This window comes from Thyridium curvatum (assembly GCF_004353045.1).
Source record: "Thyridium curvatum strain D216 chromosome Unknown NODE_52_length_296666_cov_86.205578, whole genome shotgun sequence".
NCBI lineage: Eukaryota > Fungi > Ascomycota > Sordariomycetes > Thyridiales > Thyridiaceae > Thyridium > Thyridium curvatum.
In genome coordinates this window covers 212048-231716 of record NW_022156807.1, presented here as the reverse complement: position 1 = coordinate 231716, position 19669 = coordinate 212048, and the positions used below count along the sequence as shown (strand labels likewise).

Sequence of the window (19669 nt, the reverse complement as noted above, 5' to 3'; positions counted from 1 at the left end):
ACTGCATGCATGGTGATACGGGTCCCCGGCATGCCTCCCGCAGCTCAGATGCACGAGCGTCTGCAATGGATCAGCGGTCTCCATCGTGTGCCTTTGCACTTGTTGAAAATCAACAGCCTGCGATAGGGCCTTCTCGTCAGGATGTTTTGTGCTTAACCTACCTTACCTATATACGGGTCTATGCATGCGAAGTTGGGACCCATCGAGATACCTAGACCAGGGAACTACAAGTACAATACTGCCGGATGTACGACGTACGAACCGTCCAGTCCTTGCACAAGAGAACTGTGGGTATGCGATGGAGAACCCCCACCTGGAGAGAGATTAACGTTCATTGTTCGCCGCGCGCGTCTCGATGATGTCAGCCAGTTGCTCTATTTGATCAGATGAGCTAGCCCCGGCCCGGCGAGCTCTCTCGCCTAGATTGCCTCAGATGAGAAACATTTGATTTACGTAGATCCAGAGAGCCGGGTCGAAGTCTTGTCGACGAGATCTATCTATCCCCAAGACTCGTCCAACATTCCCCTGAGGGTCCTGAAGCGGGGAAGGGAAAGACACTGCATGTATTGGTAGCCAGGCCAGCAAAGGCGGTGTCCTATCTCTGCCTCAGTGCTGCTCCTACAGCTGCACGGCGTCTTTCCGTTTTGTCCCTCTCGTCCCCCGGAGCCTTCTGCAACATCACTCCACACTTTCAGGAGGGGAAAAGCTGTGCGCTAAGCCCGCTCTGTCTGTACCCCATCCTTGCAGTCGGTTGTGTCGGGGAACTGTCACCGCCCGTGGCGACATGAACTTGCGCCCAGTAAGCGGATGTGCACAGAGATGGTTCGTTCTGAGCGGACGAATGAACAGGTGTTCCTGAGCGTGCAGCACCGAGACAGCTTGATAGTCACAACGAACGGGATGAAATTTGTGTGACTCCCCATGCGTCCGCGGTAGCACAAACGAGCGCAACGGTCATGTTGTGCAACAGGTGCACCTGGTTGTCTTGTGCTGTGCTGGAAGTTTTGAGCTTACCGCACCCTAGTCGATTGAATGGTTTCAAGAGGGGGCTCCCAAGACCTCGTTGATGCTCTTTCCAAAAGGGTCATCCGACTGCCCAAATCCTACAGGCAAAGGTCCCTTCGCAAGGGTTTCATCGTGATTTTCGGCCTCCGTTCCCGTTCCTACCTCCCGTAGAGATATCTCCACGATCCTACGCACACGTGCATGTAGGTAGGTAGACGAGACAATGGATGCGGGGTTCAATATCAGCAACAAGCTTCTGATATCACATCGAGGTATTGACGAATCATATCCTCAGAGGCTGGCTAGCTCTTCTCCCCGGCACCAAGCTCCCCAGTACTTGTATATTAAAGATACAGTCTCGTCCAATAATTGAAAGGAGTGCTCCGTAACCGGCGCACAGAGCCGCAGGTGTATCCTCAGTCATGCCAGCCCCTGTGTTTATGTTCACCGCTCAAGAAGCCCCGACGACAACCTCGCGGAAAAGAGTCAATCCTTTATTAATGGGTCAATTCTATTTGATCTCCTGCAAGTGACCGGCGGTCTATGGAATGCCTCAAGCAGCAGCATGCAAGCACGCACATGCAGGAGTCCCACGCATGCCGGCCAATCGCTCTCTCTTGATTTCCCGTCAGATGACCAATATCCCCTCTTTGCCTCGCCCAGCCTCTTGCTGTCTTTAGGCTTTCTGCAGCCATGTATCCGTGCACGAGAGTTGCTCTGTCACCACGCACATTTCACGGCGGTGCAACTGCCCGGAGACAAGCTCCTGCTCATGTCTGGTTCATCTGTCCGAGCAAGCAAGCAAGCAGAGCAGGTGGGGCAGCAGACAGAAAAGGATGTCATGACTGATGCATTTTGAAACTTTTTAGACATACAAAAATCCATTGACCCCTGCAAATGAGGAGTCTTTACAATGCCGCAGACGCAAAACTCGTGATGCATTGAACCCACTGACCACGCTTTTGGACTCTAGCCTATACACCCCGACGTTGATAGTACACATGACAGCCTCACAAAGGCGCCACTAGTATTTCATTATATCGGTCTCAAGAATGATCGGGCTGCCTTGTCTGGCAAGGTTAGCCCATTATCATGCCCTTCATACCGGCGAGATCGCCTTCCTTGGCAGCAATCTCGAAGTATCCGTAGATAATACTGCATCACAATTAGCACTGACACATGGACAAGACACATGGATGTCTAGACTTACGTGACGGCAAGCAGAGTACCGGTTCCGGAGCCAAGGGCGCCCATGAGGTCGCTGGCGACGGAGAGGGCACCAATGCAGGCACCGCCGAAGGCAGCAGCCGTGGGGATGATGCGCTTCAGCTCCTTATACATGCTCTGGTCACGGTGGCCAGCCATGACCAGACCCTGGTCCTTGAGCTGCTTGGCGACATCGCGAGGGCTCGAGCCGGAAACCTCGATCCAGGTCTTGGAGAAGATGGCGCACGCAGTGAGCATGTAGGCGATGTAGACAGCGGTGTGGATGGGGTCGAGCAGGGCGTCCTTGAAGTTGAGGGGAGGAGACATGTAGTAGACCAGACCAGAGACGGCAGACAGCTGGGCGGAACCGTCCTTGGCCTCCCAGACACCGAAGAGGCGGACCAGAAGGTTCTCGGAGAAGCGCGAGTAGAGCATCTGAGAGATCAGGAAGATGTTGGAGGACAGGGCCGACTGCAGCATAATGGGCATGTTGGAGGTGTAGAACAGGCGCACAGGGTAGGAGCCACGGGCACCACGCTGGCGGGACGACTTGACGGGGATCTCAACGCGGAAGCCCTGCAGGTAGATGACAGCGGCGAAGACAATCAGAGTCGCCAGCAGGTTCATGATGTTGGGCAGGTTCTGTCGGTAGAAAGCCTCCTGGAGAGCCCGCTGCTTGTTGGGCCAGGTCATGAGCAGGTGGAAGAGGGCAATGACGGCACCCTCGTACTCGGGACCACGGCCAGTGTTGATGCTGGTGGGAGAGAAGGCCTTCCACATGATCGACTCGCAGATGTTGGTGGCAATGAACAGCGAGATACCGCTGCCCAGGCCGTAGCCCTTCTGCAGCAGCTCATCGAGCAGGATGACAATCATGCCGGCAGCGACGAGCTGAAGGATAAGCAGGCAGACGATGCCAGCGCCCAGGCTGGAGGGGGGGCCGTAGAGACCAGTGAAGACGTAGACAGTGGCGGTGCCAATGGACAGGATGACAGCAAAGAGCTTCTGAGCGCTCTGGTAGAGCTCGCGGTCGGACTTGAGGTCGAGGTTGACGTCGATCATGTGGGTGCCAGCCAGGAGCTGGAAGACCATACCAGACGAGATGATGGGAGTAATACCGAGCTCCATCAGCGTTCCACGGTTACTCGCCATCATCATACGCAGCCAATATAGGGGATCGGACGTGTCCGAGGAGACAATGCCGTACAGAGGCATCTGGCTCATGATCAAGAAGACCAGGAGAGTCAGACCGGTCCACATCAACTTCTGGTTGAAGGGGACCTTGGTCTCCGGCTGCTGAACCTCGGGGAGGAACGGCACGAACGGCTTGACCAGATCGAGGAATCGTACTGCATTGGTAGGAGAAGGTCAGCGCATCGTTCCGTGATTCGATTGTCGCGTCGTGCTGGGCTTGCGCGCGAGGGGTGTTGACTCGGAGGCCGAGGGGGTTGGGAGCTCTGGAGGAGCTCTGCTGTGATACCAAGGGGGAGAGGGAGAGGGCCATGCGACATTACTTACAGCTACTCATTGTGTCCGACGTGAAGAGTAAAACACCCTAAACAGTCATGCAAAGAGAAGAGAAGGGAGAAATACGGGCGATGTCAATGCCCGGGTTGTCGAAGGAAATGGTGTTGGGGACGGTGTGGGAAAGGAGAGAAAAGGGCACAATGCACGATCGAGTAGAAAAGGGTCGCCGAGACAAGATCTGGCTTCAAAATGGCCAAACTGTCGATGTGGCCGCAAATTTAGTGTAACCAGCCACGTGACACTCCTTCGTTGGAGCTCCAGAGCTGGCTGGGCACAGGGCCATGGGAATTTGGGATTGGCTGCATGTGGCACCCAACCCGTCCGGAACCCTGCCCCCAATTCAAATTAGTGGGGTTTTGATGGCTGGTGGCTGCAGCTGGAGAAGCTTCGATCTCCTTCGGGCAACGCTGGTGGTGGGGAGCTGCCACTGGAATTCCCCGTCTGGGCGATGGTGATAGGGCTAAACCGCCTGCGCCCAGCTATGGATGTAACTAAGGTACCAGGGCTAATTCTGACTACCCACCTCATACCTCGACAGTGTCTGCAGGCAGATCGACCACCACGCGATGCTCTGCAGTTTGAGAGTGTCAACACGGAAAGCCACCAACGCATGTTCCCTTTGAGACGTTTCCTCGGCGGCCTACCCAGACGCTATGTTTCAAGCATGGCGGCGCAACGTCCGAAACCTCCCATGCCCTTGGTGGTCATCATGGGCACCACGGGGACTGGTAAATCCGATGTAAGTGTTAGGCACTTTGAAGCGGAGCAAAAGATACCCGGGATGACTGACGTATTGGTTTTGTTTGTTCTTGTTATTCAGCTCGCGGTAGAGTTGGCGTGCCGGTTCAACGGAGAGATCGTCAACGCGGATGCCATGCAAATGTACAGAGGTCTACCCGTCATCACTAATAAGATCTCGGCAAGAGAACAGCGCGGCATACCGCACCACCTCTTCGATCAAATTGGCCTGGAAGAAGAGACGTGGGATGCCGGCGTCTTCAAACGGGAGGCCGGCAAGTTGATTTCCGAGATCCGGCAGAGGGGCAAGCTTCCTATCGTTGTCGGCGGCACCCATTACTATGTCAATGCGTTGCTATTCAATCAGAGCCTGGTGGAAGAAACATCAGAAGCTGCGCCACCGGGGGCCGACACTTTGACGTCAAATGGTCGGATCACGTCTCCATTTCCCGTATTGGACGGGCCCACCGATGCCATGCTCGCGAGGCTTAGAGAGGTTGACCCCGTTATGGCGGACAGATGGCACCCCAATGACAGGCGGAAAATACGCCGCTCGCTCGAGATCTTCCTAACCACTGGGAAGCGCGCATCGGATATCTACGCTGAGCAGCAAAGAGAACAAGATGCAAAGTCCGCTTCTGCAGAGCGTCAGAGTTCCTGGCAGACTCTGTTGTTCTGGGTTTACTCTACTCCAGACATCCTGAATGGGCGCCTGGACAGGCGCGTTGATAAGATGCTCGAGACTGGTCTTCTCGAAGAGACAAAGGAGATGCATGATTACCTGAATCAAAGGCTGCGCCGGGGCGAGGAGGTCGACCGATCCAAGGGCATCTGGCAATCTATCGGATTCAAACAGGTCGAGCCGTACTTGGAAGGCCTCGCTCGGGACATGGATCCTATCGGTCTCGAGAAAGTCAAACAGCAAAGCCTTGAAGACGTCAAGACTGCCACTAGACGTTATGCCAAGTATCAGATCCGGTGGATCACCAAGAAGACAGTCCCCCCGCTCCGGCAGGAAGGGGCCATGGACCACCTCTACCTGCTGGACAGCTCGGACGTGAGCCAATGGCCTCACAAGGTTGCGGGCACTGCGGCCGATATAACGTCTGCATATCTAGAGGGCAAGGAGATGCCCATGCCCTCTTCCATCTCAGAGACTGCTGCGCAAGTCCTTTCGTCCACAGTCACGGCCAGTACCGACAAGGGCACTCCGTGCAGGAAAACATGCGAAGTGTGCAATGTTACTGCCCTCACAGAGGAGCTCTGGGCAAAGCACCTCAAGGGGCGCTCCCACCGTGCGATGGTGCGGCACAAGAAAAGGGTAGCGTTGGTGGTTAGAGAAGAGGTGGATGAGAGCAGCCATGCGGAAGAACAAGGCCGTGACGTAGAAGAGGGTGTCGCTGGTCATGCAGCATCTAGTTCTTGAATAGCTAATGATACCCATTTGCTTTCATGCTTCGTATCGAGATGGGGTCATGACCACAACGCCGTCTTGGACCTGTCTCTGCCCCGATCTAGCATGACCGCTTGGCTTTGTCAGGCACTCTTGGGCTAAGCAGAGATGCGGTAAGCATGTAATTCCAAGTTCCCCCAACCGTCTGATTTTCGGCTTCTAGCGCCGCCTGTCTTAGTGACCGAATAACCCTGCGATGTGAAGCAGGGCCTGGAACGCGTCAAAGTAGGTCGCCGCATCGATGCGCCAAAAACGACAGGAAGTTGAGTGGTCCAGCAGCCAAGAGTACGGAGGCTCACCGAGGCCAGAGTCCTCGGCGCAAGCCTTCTGATTGGAGACAGACTTTGTGTGTTGTTGATTTAAAGGAGATTGCCAAAGATATGGGGCGAACCAGTGGCTTGCAAAATACCCACTACAACGGCGCTGGTGATCTAGGTACTTCGTTGGACTCTCTATGACTACTCCGTAAACTCCCAGACCTGGCTCGTGGGTCGAGTCTCAAAAGCCTTGAGTACGGTACCAGAGGGACCCGGACCCTGTAGGAATCTCCTGGCGGAGAAATATGTGACTATCACTTTGCAGCGTCATTGCGACCCTCTCGAACCAAGAGCTCGGTATGTCCGCAGGGCTGAGCTTCATTACGCCATCGTAATTCTCATCGTTGTCAATGCCCTTATAACGCCTCGCGGCCTGTGGATCGACCAGCCAGACATATGCAAAGTCCCAGTATATATCCCGTGCCTACACAGATATAATAAGTATAAGTATCTAGAAGTGACCTGTATATAGTGCACTTACCCTTCGTTCTTCGCGAGGGGCTGGGTCTGTAGGTGGTAGCTCATCAGGGAGCTTGACAAGGGACCGGAGTGCAGCTTCATCAATGACGAGAAAGTCCCAGAACCTGGGATTGAATCTACGAGCATCCTGATTGCCACCAACAACATCGTAATACCAAGCATCAAAGACGTCGGCAAGAGCCAAGATCTCAGCGCGGCTGGCCTTGGACATGTCGGGAATTTGTAGAGGTTCTGATTGAGGATCCTGCAAGGTTTCGAGGACAAAGCGGCGACCCATTTCCTCATTGACCGACCCGTCGGTAAAGCGTGGCACTGCCAGACGCGTCTCATGGACAAAGTATTGGGTCACCCAGCGCTCCAATTTGGCCAAAGCAACAGGCCATAGCTCGTTGGACTCCTCCGAGTAGATTGTACGAAGGACTCGGCTGGATAAGCTTCCATGCAAACAGGGGAGATGGAGATGGACACACACCTGTATAACCCCATGAGTGCGCCCCATAGGTTACGCCCCAATGTCGACAGTTGGAGATGCCATCCCACATCGCCTGCATCCGCCTCATGGCGTCGGAATCCTGTCCGCGAGTCCGCAGGGACGCCTTGTAGTAACGTGGCGAAGGAGGATCAAAGGTTCGCATGCTGGAAGAGCTGAGGGTGTAATAGTCTTGTAACTTGGTGGCAAGACCTCAGGAAGAGAACTGCTTTTCTCTTTTCTTTTTTTTTGGAGGATAGATGTAGGCTGTTGAGAGGTGGGCAGAGTCCGCGTGGGGTAGAAATAACATGAAGACTGGGGTTGCATCAATGGCGGGTCCTGCTCGCCATCTCCACGACCAACAACCTCGGAAGGCTGTCTCGACAGACATCATCACCTTCTAGGCTACAGATACAAGCCATAGGGTCGTTGTACTCTGTAATTGCCACGATTTTAGATTTCAGGGTTAAGATGGCAATTATAGGCTAGACCCGTTCTATACAATCTTCTTTCTCTCAGCTCCGAGGCCAAAGAAGACTTCTCTACTCGCGGGGTCGCTAACATCATCTGAGGAGCGCGGCCAGCCATTCCACTCTTCCCTCTTCCCTCTTCCCTCTTCCCTCTTCTAAATGGGCGGGAAAAAGTCGTCTACCCTGATGTCAGGCAGGGTGGCGTATGCGCGCACCAAGTTTGCTCGGATGGCAGCATCTGCGGGCACGTTGTTGACTGCCGGCAGATTCAGCTCCTGGAGCCACCTCACACCGAACGCTTGCACGTTGTCTCTCATGACCTCCATTCTCGTTTGAACCCAGCCATCAAAGTGCTCCAAGGCATATGGACTCTGGCCGCCATGTGTGCTCTCATAGTGTCTCTCTGCTTGTCGCAGCAGCTGACGCAGCGACCACACGATGCCCCTCAAGCGTTCGCGAATTACTCGGCTTGAGTGCCAGCGCCACACGACAAGCACCTGCAGAACCACGGTTGAGAAACCAGACGTCATGTCAACATAGCTTTTTGGACGAGCACGTACCTTCCTGATATGGTCCAGGGCAACTTTGGGGCAAGCTGCCTTGACCTTAGTCCCGTAAACATAGTCCTCCATCTCTCTCACGGCCACAAGGGCTTCCCCGAGACTCCACATCTGAACTTGACAGTCAGTACTTCAATGTTATGCAATCGCTCAGGGTGCCGGGTAGTCCAGGAAGAACTCACCTGGGATTTCATGAGATTGATAGCTTTTACAACCAGTGTCATCACGTCGGGGTTCGCGCTACTCCCGAGCGCATGCATCATACGATCTTGAACCGTGAGGCCAGATGCATCTATCTGTTGCAGAGAGATCGTGAAAAATGCAAAAGGAACTTCATGTGGAGCATCGATGCCTTCAGGGCCGTCTCCTGTTCCCGCGTTCCATCGCCCAACCAGCGCATCGTCACCCCACGTGCGTAATAGCTGGCGCTCGAACAGGTGGTCATCTAAAAGTAGACATCGAAAGATCGTCAGTCAAAGGCACAAGGGGCAGTCGAACTCAAGGAAGCTTCCCCGAAGCTCATCATAAAGCAAGGCGGCAGAAAGATAAACGCACTCTCAAATTCTTCGAGTCGGACGCCATTGGGCTGTATCACGTTCACAACGAGATGCTCAAAAACTGCACAGTTTGGATCGTATGTGCACGCTTCAGCCGTTTTGGCTGGGTTCGTGACCTGGCCTCCTGGGGTGTACTTTCAACTCGTCAGTTCTGGCCTTCTTGCTTGAAGATGGAGATGGGAGCCTTACTTCTGGTGCTCGCCAAGGCAGATACTGAGATGCAGTACTATGCGGGTCTATGGCAGTCCAGTCGTAGGTTACTGCATTTGTCCGTTTCTGAAGCTGATCTCCACCCGCGTTTACACATGCCGAGTTATCAGGTGAGCAGCAGTCTGGCCTCACGCACTCACAGGTCCTGGTACACGACCCGCCGCCGCCGCCACCACCACCGTTACCTGCGATTGCCTCTTGCAAGACGCCCAGGTTGCAAGTAATGTACCGGGGCCATTGTGTGCTGCCGTACATGACATAAAGCGTGTGTCCTCGGCGTCTTTGATAGTCGGCCAGGTTGGCGTACGAGAGACTGTTGAAGCGGGTCACGACGGTTCTGTCCCATATGTCGATGAGGGACCTTCTCGGTGTCTCGACGAACAGCCTCTGTGCCATGAACAAGACGAGAGACTCGATCACGAAGGTTCGATAGCCCGCGTCTTGACGCGGGACCAGACCAACGGACTGGTGGTCCATGTCGACCGCCAAGGACTCGTTCCTCTTCCGCAGCGGGCTGCCGACAAAGATGTTGCTCATACAGACCGGGTTCGTCATAAAGTTCCTGAGGGCATCCTCGAACTGATAGTCCTCGCTGTTTTGGTAGCGTGTCGAAGTAGTCTTGTAGTTCGGCTTGCAGCACCTTGCTTTGGCGCCTCCGCCCGAGCAGCCCGCGTGCTCCATGGCCACATTTACGAGGCCGCCAGAACAGGTCGGGGTGCAGAGCTTGAGTCCCGTATCCTCGTTCGTCCACTGTAACGCTCCGCGGTCAATATCACTCAGGCACGGGGGAGGGCGGAGAGGCTTGCATCTGTCATTCCCTGCCAATCGCAATCGATCCACTTCTTGTCCTGCTCGGGCTGGGAGCAGCAGTACTTGTTCTTGGAAGAGTCTTCCATGCCATACCTATACCATCCTCCCCAGCACGTGGCATCGCCGCTGCCATCGCCAGAGTAAGCAACGACATCTGCTCCGCAACTTCCAGCATCGCAGTTGGGGAAGTTCTTGTTGCGAGTGGAGGTCCAATCACATTGCGAGTACAGTTTCATGCTGTCTGTTTCTGTCGTGCAGCAGGCAGCCTGGTAAGATGGCGAGAGTGAATTGTACGATGTCGTAGCGCAGTGCTCGCTATTGCTGCCGATTTCTCTGGTGCCAGCGGGACAAGAAGCGCCGTCTAAAAGAGCGTCAGTCCGGACGATGGTTTCAGGAGTTGAAGGGGGTTGATGCCACATAACATACTGTCACAGTCGCCGTTATTATGTGAATACCAGCCGCATGTGGGAATCGGATTACCAGGTGGGCAACAGAGCTTGCTAGAAACAGGGTCAGCAAGGTCATGCAGGGTTCGATTGAAAAGGTTTTGGTTGTTGCCAATGTTGACATAATAAGATTTCACACATACTGTACGCCGCGGCCATCACAACCTGCCCCGTTGACCATGAACTCGTTACCTCTGGCTCCCCCATCATTCCTCATCATGCGAATCCAGTTGGCTGGGCAGTTCTCGTTGCAGTTGGTCCACCTGCACTGGGGATGTTCTGTAACTTCAGTAACATATCCATCATTGGAACCAGTATCGGCCAATGCATTGAACAGCCTTGGAGCCGCGCGTGACAGGGCTAGTGAGTACTTCGCATCTTGGGTGTCATGCGAGATCGCCCAGACCATAACACCGCCAAGACATTCGCTCCGCGCGAAGTCCGCCTTCATCTGCAGAGTCTCTTCATCGTCGTAGGTGACCCAGTTATTGCCTCCCCAAGTCAAGACCTTGACAGCTGCATCTTTGTTCAGAACTGGATTCAAGCCCTCCTTGGCAACCAGGCCATCGATCTCCGAGTTCAGTATGACCCCCACCTCGGCACTGCAGAGCTGTGCAGCTGTACCCGACTCGAAAGTGCACCCTGGACTGAGGCATGCAGAGCTGGTCGCTATAAATCCACGGCCGTAAAAGGCCATCCCAAGAGTCACTTTGTCATGGTCAATATCGTTTCGCCACAAGAGGTCAAGACCTTCTTTGATCTCTGTGAGGTTGGTGTGGGAATTCAGATACGGCCCAACCCATTTGTTAGGCTTGTCCCAGACCCCATGGAAGTCGTAGGTCATCATGTTAAAAAAGTCCACATGCGGAGCCAGTCGTTTTATGTCAAAGTGTTGTAGATACCCTACAAAGAGGTGAGCCAAATGAACAGCCGAGAAAAAAAAGGAGAGAGAGAGAGAGCAAGGGTCCGGGAAGAGAGATCAAACTGCCGGCGTTGAAGAAAAGGGGAACACCAAGCACGAAAATACAACTCACATAGTGACGCCGGGAGAGTGATGCTGACTTCATAGTCCTTCAAAGCCTGCTTAAGATTGGCCATAAATTTGGGAAAGTTGGCAAAGTCCTCCCCGCGGCCGCTCCTGTCCTCGGCGCCAGGATATTCCCAGTCCAAGTCGATGCCATCATAGTTGTAGGTCTGTAAGAAGCTCAGCACGGAGCCAATGAACTTCCGCTGGGCATCCTCGCTTCGAGCAATGTCGGAAAAGGTCGTAGCTGTCGGGCCTGGGTCGTTGAAAGTCCATCCTCCCACCGCAATCATGACTTTGAGGTTGGGATCATTCCTCTTCAAGTAGGCAACTCGGCGGTACATGTCAACATCCGACTGGTCAGCCGGTATCAGTTCGAATGTCGAGGGATTGATGCTGGCAAAGGCAAAGTTGATGTGTGAATACACGCCACTGGGGATTTGCTCCGGATAGAAACGGTTGCAAGGGCGTGCGGACGACCAGCTCTCATAGTATCCAACCACACGCTTGAAGCGGCTGCTTTTGTCAACGGCACAAGTTGGACGCTTCACCTTCTTGTCTCCGCAGAACTCCGAGGTTGTTCCACAGAAGCCATACTTGGAGCAGCAGACCTGTACAATGGTATGAGAAACTGCAGCGTTAATCTAGAACACAGACACTAACATTGAGAGGACACGTCGTCTTGGTGACGAAGTCCTTGCCATAGCCTCCTGGATCGCAGTCGGCTTTGCGGTCGCAATTATTGACGCAGACGGCTTTGCTACAATCTGGCCTGTCGTCAGCATGTTCTCGTCGAGACGGCCCTTCCAAATTACTCACAAGCCGGCCCTAGGCCACAAAAGCCAAACTTGCTGCAGCAGCCGACCTTGCATGGCACCTTTTCGCTGCATTCGGGGACATCTTGGGCATTGGTCAGACCAAGAAACAACAGTAGTAGGGATAGGAGGGCATAGGAAAATCTCCATGACGCCGCCATGCTGACGCCTCGTTGCTTGGAGCTTGAGTAGAGTGTGCCTCACTGTGAAGAAACAGGATAACGACCAGAACAGACTCAAGTTTAAGCATCCGGCCGGTTTCTTGAGTCTCATTTTGTCCAAAAAGCGCTTTCGTAGTGGAAGCTCGGACTGCTTCGAGCGGCTACCCGGCTCTCTGCTTTGAGCCGATTCGTGACCATTCCGAGTTCATCCTCATGCAGACTCTCGGACTCTCTATTGATCAGAAGAGCGTATCTCGGAAATGAGGGCTATTTTCGGTCTGCGTGGCGGCGCCATTTTGACAACAGCTGAACCAGTTCATTTCAAAAAGATGGAGTTTCCGTGGCATCGTGCCTTCTTGGCATGTCGTTGGTGATTTGACCCTAGTCGAATCAAGCATCTAGACCCCTAAAAACACAAGACTGACAAGAGCCTCGGCTCATACATACAACAACAGTACGGAAACTTCGGATCCTCAATCCCGGGTGGATAATGAGTTCACGCCAAAAGAAGCATAAAATAAGTGTAAGTCGGGGCGACCCTTGCGACAAAGCCGGAATATCTCGCCGTCCAAGCATCTAGCGGAGACATCTTTCTCCACCTGTCGTGTCATACAATTTCACGATCACAGCTTTGAAATGGTTGACAGGAGTGTAGGGGCGAGGCATTGCGCATCCCTGGCCAAATGATCGCGCCAGTCGTGCGTTCCTTGTCGAAGTTACTTTGATGTGATACAATCTTTCCCTCATAGACCCGACGAAGCCGCATCTCCTCAAGCAACCCTCATGCTAGAGGCTCGTCAAGCCATTTGTGTCTTTTGAGCCTGAACAACGATTCGAAAGGCTTCTTGTTTCGCGATGTCTTCTCGGGGTCTTTTCTTTGTATTGGTCTTGCTGGCCACCGGGATCAACTTTGTATCGGCCATTCATGGCCATCATCATGGTCGGCACACGCATCTTCACTCAGGCATCCACGCTCGGAACGATAGCAGGCCCTCGAATGCGTCGTCTCTAGTTGAGGAGGCCCTCGCAGCACTTAGCGAGCTCAACAAGGACCGACTTGAGAACCCACATTTCAACACGTACGAGTTTCGTCCTCGTCAATCCTCACGGAAGCTTGCTCCGGCCTTGGATTCCTCTGATCTTGCCACGAACGGCACTCTACGGCGGCGCCAACAAGGCAACAGCACCAAAACGGCAAGCTATTCGATCTCTCCCGAACTAGCCGAAGCTGCGAGAGTTCTGGCCGAGGCGTCGCCGCAGATCCCTTCTGGCAATCACAGCGAAGTAGCGGCCGCAATCAGGAGAAAATACTCGAAAAAGCACAACGACACCAACACTCCCGCAAGCCATAAGACACCAGAAGGGCGACTCTCGGTGTACGGCGACGACGCTGGCGCCTCCGGGGGCACCAAAGTCAAGCGAGCAGATGGCTGGTGGATGAGGGACATGGGGTCAACGGGTGCCAGCCCGTATGCGCCAAACGGGTATAAGGTCAGCAAAGCCCAGCGTCGTCCTTTCGGCTAGTTCGTGACTGATCCAAGCCTGTACGCGCAGGTATGGCGCAATGTGAAGGACTTCGGTGCCAAAGGCGATGGCGTCACGGATGACACAGCTGCCATCAACCTTGCTGTGTCGAGTGGTGGCAGATGTGGTCCTGACTGCGGGTCGAGCACTAGATTTCCTGCCGTTGTGTACTTTCCTCCCGGGACGTACCTGGTCAGCAGCCCAATCATTCAGTATTTCAATACTGAGTTCCTAGGCGATGTGAGTCCTCACCTCACTGCTACCCCCCGTTTCTGCGGTTAGTGGGAAAGGGTGATTCTGATGCGCCAGGCTGGTACAACAGCCCCTCAACGTCCCGACTCTCCTCGCTGCCTCGAGCTTCGTCGGTCAGGGCGTCATCACGAGCGATGTCTATATAAGTGACGATGTAGAATGGTAAATGTCGCGCCATCCGGAGTGGTTGCCCAGATTCTAACAAGTCATGGCTGCAGGTATCTCAACACGGCGAATTTTCTGCGAAGTGTCCGAAACTTCAAGATTGATATCCGCCCCGCGTCCCCTTGGAGCTACATGTGCGGGATTCACTGGCAAGTTGCTCAGGCTACATCCTTGGAGAATATCGAGTTTTATATGCTCTTCGAGTCGGATGTTCCTGGCAATAACCAGCAGGTAAGTCCAGGCAGCCTCACCCAAAGTTGCCTGGTTCAAGGCTCACATCAGTCCCTCGCCAGGGTATTTATATGGAGAACGGCTCAGGAGGATTCCTAGCCGATCTTACCTTTGTCGGCGGACATTTCGGGTGAGCGTCTTCTAACTACTAAAGGATCCTAGGGATGACTGATGCTAATCATCGAGGGGGCGAAGGGCATACTTTGGCAACCAGCAATTCACAAGCAGCCATCTCGTGTTTGTAAACTCAGTCATTGGTCTTCAGGTGCATTGGGACTGGGCTTGGACCATGCAAAACTTCATCTTTGAAAGCTGCGGTATTGGTCTGATGATCACCGGTGGTGTAAGCCAGTCTATCTCAGCCCTGTGTCTCCATGACGTGCGCTATGATTTTTGGTCTAACTGATCTTGAACAGGCTGGCAAGCCCAAACCGGATAATCAAGGTGTTGGCTCCCTGATCCTTGTCGATGCTATCATCGCCAATACTCCACAAGCCATTGTGACCACACTAGTCGCCGACCATGCAACTTCCTTTCTGCTGCAGAATGTCGGCTTCTTCAACACGCGCCGTTGTGTTGAGGACCTGGCTACAGGCCAAGTTTTGCTTGATGGCGGCGACCAACTCATCATGGAGAACTGGGGCTTCGGCCGGCTGACCCTTGCCGGCTGGGGTGGCTCTGACACCGTCTTCACTGGCGGAGCCAGAATACCCGTCATGAAACGGAACCCAGGCTTGGTCGGCAATGCTTATCCGTACCAAGAGCCAAACTTGTTCACGAGGAGGCGACCCCAGTATCTTGATGTTCCGGCGACGAAAGTGATGAACGTGAAAGCGCTAGGAGCCAAGGGCGATGGAGTTACCGACGATACAGATGCGCTCAACTCCATCATAGAGGGGGCGGCAAACACTTCCTCGGTCGTTTTCATCCCTTATGGGGTGTACATTGTGACAGACACATTGCGTGTGCCCGCTGGATCCCGAATCATCGGGCAGGTCTGGCCTCAGATCATGGGTACCGGCGACAAGGTCAGTAGTTATCAACCGTCTCTTCCCAATATTGATCCTGGCTCCCACAGTCTGAGTAAAAGTGACCGTTTCTTTGCTAAGACTTTCGCTAGTTCTCGGACGAGGCCCACCCAAGGGCTGTACTGCAAGTCGGCAAGGCTGGGGACATAGGCATCGCCGAGATCACCAGCATAATGGTTACAGTCCGGGGACCTACAGCAGGCGCTGTTGCCATTGAGTGGAATATTGCCGAGTCAAGCCTCGGAGCTGCTGGCATGTGGGGTGAGTGACAGTCCAGGACCTGTGGCAATTCCTGATTCCAAGTCGCCTAACATCTCATGTCACACAGACACTCACGTTCGGGTCGGCGGTGCTGCTGGAAGTGATCTCTCCGTCCAGAACTGCCCAAAGAACTCCGGCATCGTCAACCCCCGCTGCAAGGCAGCCTCACTGCTCATGCACCTCAAGCCCAAGTCTACCGCCTATCTTGAGAATGTTTGGCTCTGGACGGCCGACCACGACCTTGACACTTCTACATTGGATCAAATAGACATCTATGCAGGCCGTGGTCTTCTCGTCGAGAGCGACAAGGCGTGGTTATGGGGCACGTCAGTCGAGCACAACGTTCTGTACCAGTACCAGTTCTCCAACGCCAAAGATGTGGTGATGGGCATGATCCAGACAGAGTCCCCATACTTCCAGCCTGTGCCGCAGGCACCAGAGCCCTTTACCACGGGCCTCTTTCCCAACGACCCCACATTCACCAGCTGTATCGGAGCTGCATCGCCCCGGTGTGCTGTCTCCTGGGCCGTCCGCATCATAGACTCGACCTCGATTTACATGCTAGGCGCCGGTCTCTACAGCTGGTTTGATGACTACAAGCAGGACTGTGTGGCCACGGAAGACTGCCAGGAGCGTGGGTTTGAGATCCAACAGAGCACCGACATATGGATTTATAACCTCTGTACCAAGGCAATTCAGGAGATGATCACACCGCTGGGGCTCGTCCCCGTCTATGCCAGGAACAATGTCAACGGCTTTCTTTCGTCAGTTCTCGCGTGGCTGATAGGATCAGAAGGCATTGCGGGCGAGCGAGAGTTCCCCGGATACCAGGTTTGGACTGCCGGCATGCTGGACAGGCTTTCAGGTCCCATGCTGCCAGAGCAGTGCCAGAAGGCCCTTACCGAGGTCATCTTGTGTGACAACAGGACAGAGCTGTTCCAGGCCTCTGCACTTCGGAGCTGGCAGGGGAGTGTGGAAGCCACGGACAAGGTCTGCAGGGCGTCCTGCGGCAAAAGCTTGAAAAGCTGGTACGATACTGTCTCCATCGCCTGTGCCGGGCATATGGTCAATGACGCACTGCCAACTCTCCTCGGGGGTCGCATCTGGGACGGATGGAATCAGACGTGCCTCAAAGACCCTGCTAGCCGGAAGTACTGCGGCGAGATCATTGGCGGCTTTACCAAAGTCTCCAGGATCGAGGACATGCCTAGGAACGAGCTCTGTTCCTTCTGCTGGGTGGAACACTACGCCCTGCCCCAGCGGTCACGATACTCCAAATATGATGCCTTCTTGCAGTCTCAACTAGAATACACGGTGTCGCAGTGCGGCCAGAACTCGGTCAACACCACAATACCAGAGTCTCCCCTCGACCTCCCCGCGCCCTCGACGTATTGCCAGACCGACAAATGGTATACCACAAAGGCGGGCGACACCTGCGACTCCATCGCCTCCGCAAACGGCGTCGCCTCCGCAAGCATCTACCTCGGGAATCCCGAGAATGTGTACAACTGCTCTTCGATCGAGCCCGGCACTCGCCTGTGTCTGCCGCCGCCCTGCGTGCGGACCTACGAGCTTCAGCCGGACGACACCTGCTTCTCGATCGAGTACAACCTCACTTTTGCCACCCAGGCGCTGGCCTTTGGAAAGGTCCAAGAGTACAACCGCTGGGTGGACGGCAACTGCTCGAATCTGCACGCGGCCAGCGACAGCACCTTTGGGCACATCCTCTGCCTGTCCCCTCAAAACGGCGAGTTCAAAGCCAACGGCTCCATCCCCGTCGACACGACCACGCCCAAGCCCAAGCCCGGCTATAGTGATCATGTCAGCCTGCCCCCGGCGGGATCGCAAGTCGCCAAGGACACGACTCGCAACTGCGGCACCTGGCACACCGCCACCTCCAACGACACGTGCAGCTCAATTGCCTTTGGCCACGGGACGACGATCACCATCTTTATGGCCGCGAATCCTTCGCTCGGGCCGGATATCCCGGGCTGTAGCGGTCGGCTGCTGCAGGAAACTACTTACTGTGCTTTGCCGCTTAGTTCATGGGACAAGTTCTAAAGCCAGGAATAGCTGAGAGCCATCCTCTCTCGAGCCGACAGCACGGGCTTTTCATGGGCAAAATGACGAACGGGAGTGACAGAGCGTCGGAAGGTACCTCTCACGCACTCGCTGGCTGTAGCCGAGGTGCATATACCCAATAAAGAGGTTTGCCTCTGGTAGGAATGCAATGTAATACATACTTATTCATGATGTTCACCGCTTGTGGGAAGGATAACTGCAAGAAGGGAGGAGGAAATTGCCCTTAATCTTCTCTCGCTATAGTTGTATAATTTTAAGGAACATACTTATATAAGAGAAAGAGGGTATAACTTATTGACTGATTCATATAGCGCTACATTGATTGTAAGGATACTATAAGTCAAAGATAAATAATTTATAAAGTCTATCCCTCCCTAATATAGGCTGTCATGATAAAACAAAACTCAAGCTAGCTATGCAGTGCAGACAGCTGCCAACAGCTGCCAATAGGGAGCAGCGTCCCTGTACACCGCCGGTGCGTTGTGTGGTTGGTATAGAGGGATCAGGAAAGAAGAGACCTACTCGTGCTCTGCTTCTAGTCCGCCGCACCTATCTATACCTAGCAAATTTAGGCAGTGGGATAACCAGCCCAGCTGTGAAAAGCAGCCCCGAGATACCCGGGCAATGGAACGGACGGTTGCAACACGCTTGCTTTGAGACATAGATACTGGTCTCAAGAACAGCCCATCTCAAGCTTGCTTTATCGGAATGGGCCTGACCCAGTTGACTCGCTCGAGCCCGGCATCGTCGGCGACACGGCCGTGATAATCCGGACCAAGAGATGATAGTCCCCGCCTCCAAGACCACTCACGCTCTAATGTCGGGATATGCTTGAGATCGTGAGGTAAACAAGGAGCGAGAGAAGCCTTGCTTGAAAGGCCTAGATCGCTAAGAGCCGTATCGAGTGTCTTCTCGGGTGATAACATGGCAGTATGTGTGAGTTTTGCATATCCTAGCCGACCAAGGGGTGTTAAAATATCACTGCTCGGAAAGAGGATAATATATTCATGGTTTCTTAACCATTTCCAGAGGGCATCATGCTCTTTAATAGTCAACATAACAAAACAGACATGCCTATCGAAAGAGGCATGGAAGTCAGATTGTAGAACCCAAGTTGGCATAGCGGGCTCGCATGGTTATCGGAAGGGTTGTCTGATACCAGCTTGACATATTCGGGCTTTGAGTGCTCTCTTCTGGACTAAGGAGGCAGCAAGAATGGCCTCAAAGACTTGGACAGTATGGATACCTGGCTGTACCAGCCATGGGCACACAGCATTGTCTTCTGGATCAGAGACCTGGGGTTTAGGATGATCGTCGAAGTGAGTTCTACCGTCGAAGAAGGGTATGTCGGGGTTTCGAGGCTTAAAGGGATCTGGGTCATTAGGATCGCCGTAGCGCGTGGTTGACATGATTCCGTTCGATTACTGTGCTTGTATTCGCCGGGATTGCGATAGAATATCTCGTCCTTCTAGAACTAACTTGGCCGGCACGATGGGCGAGTCGCCAGTTGAAAGGCAGTTGTCCATAGGTGGCTCGACGTGATTGTATTGCCTGATAGAGTGACTTGGACGGTGGTGACGCTCCGAAGCCCGACAGAGAAAGAGATGGCCCGAGTGGGAGCTTGTTGTTACTAACGGGGAGATCAGCTGCGCGCGGATGGATACAATGCGAGTGGGCTGAAACTCTGGGGTGCGATGGTGACTTGTCAAGTGGGCGTCTAAATAGTTGTCATATCCTTGCCCTGGAACTCGGAAGGATTATCCCACTACCTAAAACCGATGGGCTTGATGGGTAGTCAAGTACTTCTGTTCGAAGTCCGTCAACTAATCTGACCATCACCTGCTTATGTATGCAGTTCGCTGTCGTTCGTTGTTGGGA

The 19669-nt window shown here is 53.9% G+C and overlaps 5 protein-coding genes across 5 annotated transcripts; 2 read left to right on the top strand and 3 right to left on the bottom strand.

Moving 5' to 3' along the window:
• Positions 1 to 2084: 2084 nt before the first annotated feature.
• On the bottom strand, positions 2085 to 3739 carry E0L32_008160 (uncharacterized protein; the record flags this gene model as incomplete). Its single annotated transcript, XM_031142983.1, has 3 exons — positions 2085 to 2160; positions 2216 to 3560; positions 3730 to 3739. 3 exons carry the CDS (start codon positions 3737 to 3739, stop codon positions 2085 to 2087), a joined length of 1431 nt encoding a protein of 476 aa, XP_030992665.1.
• Positions 3740 to 4402: 663 nt separating this feature from the next.
• Positions 4403 to 5902, top strand: E0L32_008159 (uncharacterized protein; the record flags this gene model as incomplete). The annotated part of the gene is made up of 1 exon (XM_031142982.1): positions 4403 to 5902. The coding sequence occupies one exon, from the start codon at positions 4403 to 4405 to the stop codon at positions 5900 to 5902; it is 1500 nt and encodes a 499-aa protein (XP_030992664.1).
• Positions 5903 to 6427: 525 nt separating this feature from the next.
• Positions 6428 to 7361, bottom strand: E0L32_008158 (uncharacterized protein; the record flags this gene model as incomplete). Its single annotated transcript, XM_031142981.1, has 3 exons — positions 6428 to 6670; positions 6728 to 7146; positions 7199 to 7361. 3 exons carry the CDS (start codon positions 7359 to 7361, stop codon positions 6428 to 6430), a joined length of 825 nt encoding a protein of 274 aa, XP_030992663.1.
• Positions 7362 to 7820: 459 nt separating this feature from the next.
• On the bottom strand, positions 7821 to 12248 carry E0L32_008157 (uncharacterized protein; the record flags this gene model as incomplete). Its single annotated transcript, XM_031142980.1, has 11 exons — positions 7821 to 8336; positions 8408 to 8670; positions 8781 to 8916; positions 8972 to 9018; positions 9133 to 9584; positions 9833 to 10163; positions 10229 to 10302; positions 10392 to 11151; positions 11283 to 11883; positions 11936 to 12039; positions 12092 to 12248. 11 exons carry the CDS (start codon positions 12246 to 12248, stop codon positions 7821 to 7823), a joined length of 3441 nt encoding a protein of 1146 aa, XP_030992662.1.
• Positions 12249 to 13103: 855 nt separating this feature from the next.
• E0L32_008156 (uncharacterized protein) lies at positions 13104 to 17770 on the top strand (the record flags this gene model as incomplete). The annotated part of the gene is made up of 9 exons (XM_031142979.1): positions 13104 to 13717; positions 13790 to 14012; positions 14095 to 14186; positions 14243 to 14420; positions 14483 to 14550; positions 14607 to 14763; positions 14837 to 15448; positions 15541 to 15709; positions 15777 to 17770. 9 exons carry the CDS (start codon positions 13104 to 13106, stop codon positions 17768 to 17770), a joined length of 4107 nt encoding a protein of 1368 aa, XP_030992661.1.
• Between the last annotated feature and the right edge of the window lie 1899 nt (positions 17771 to 19669).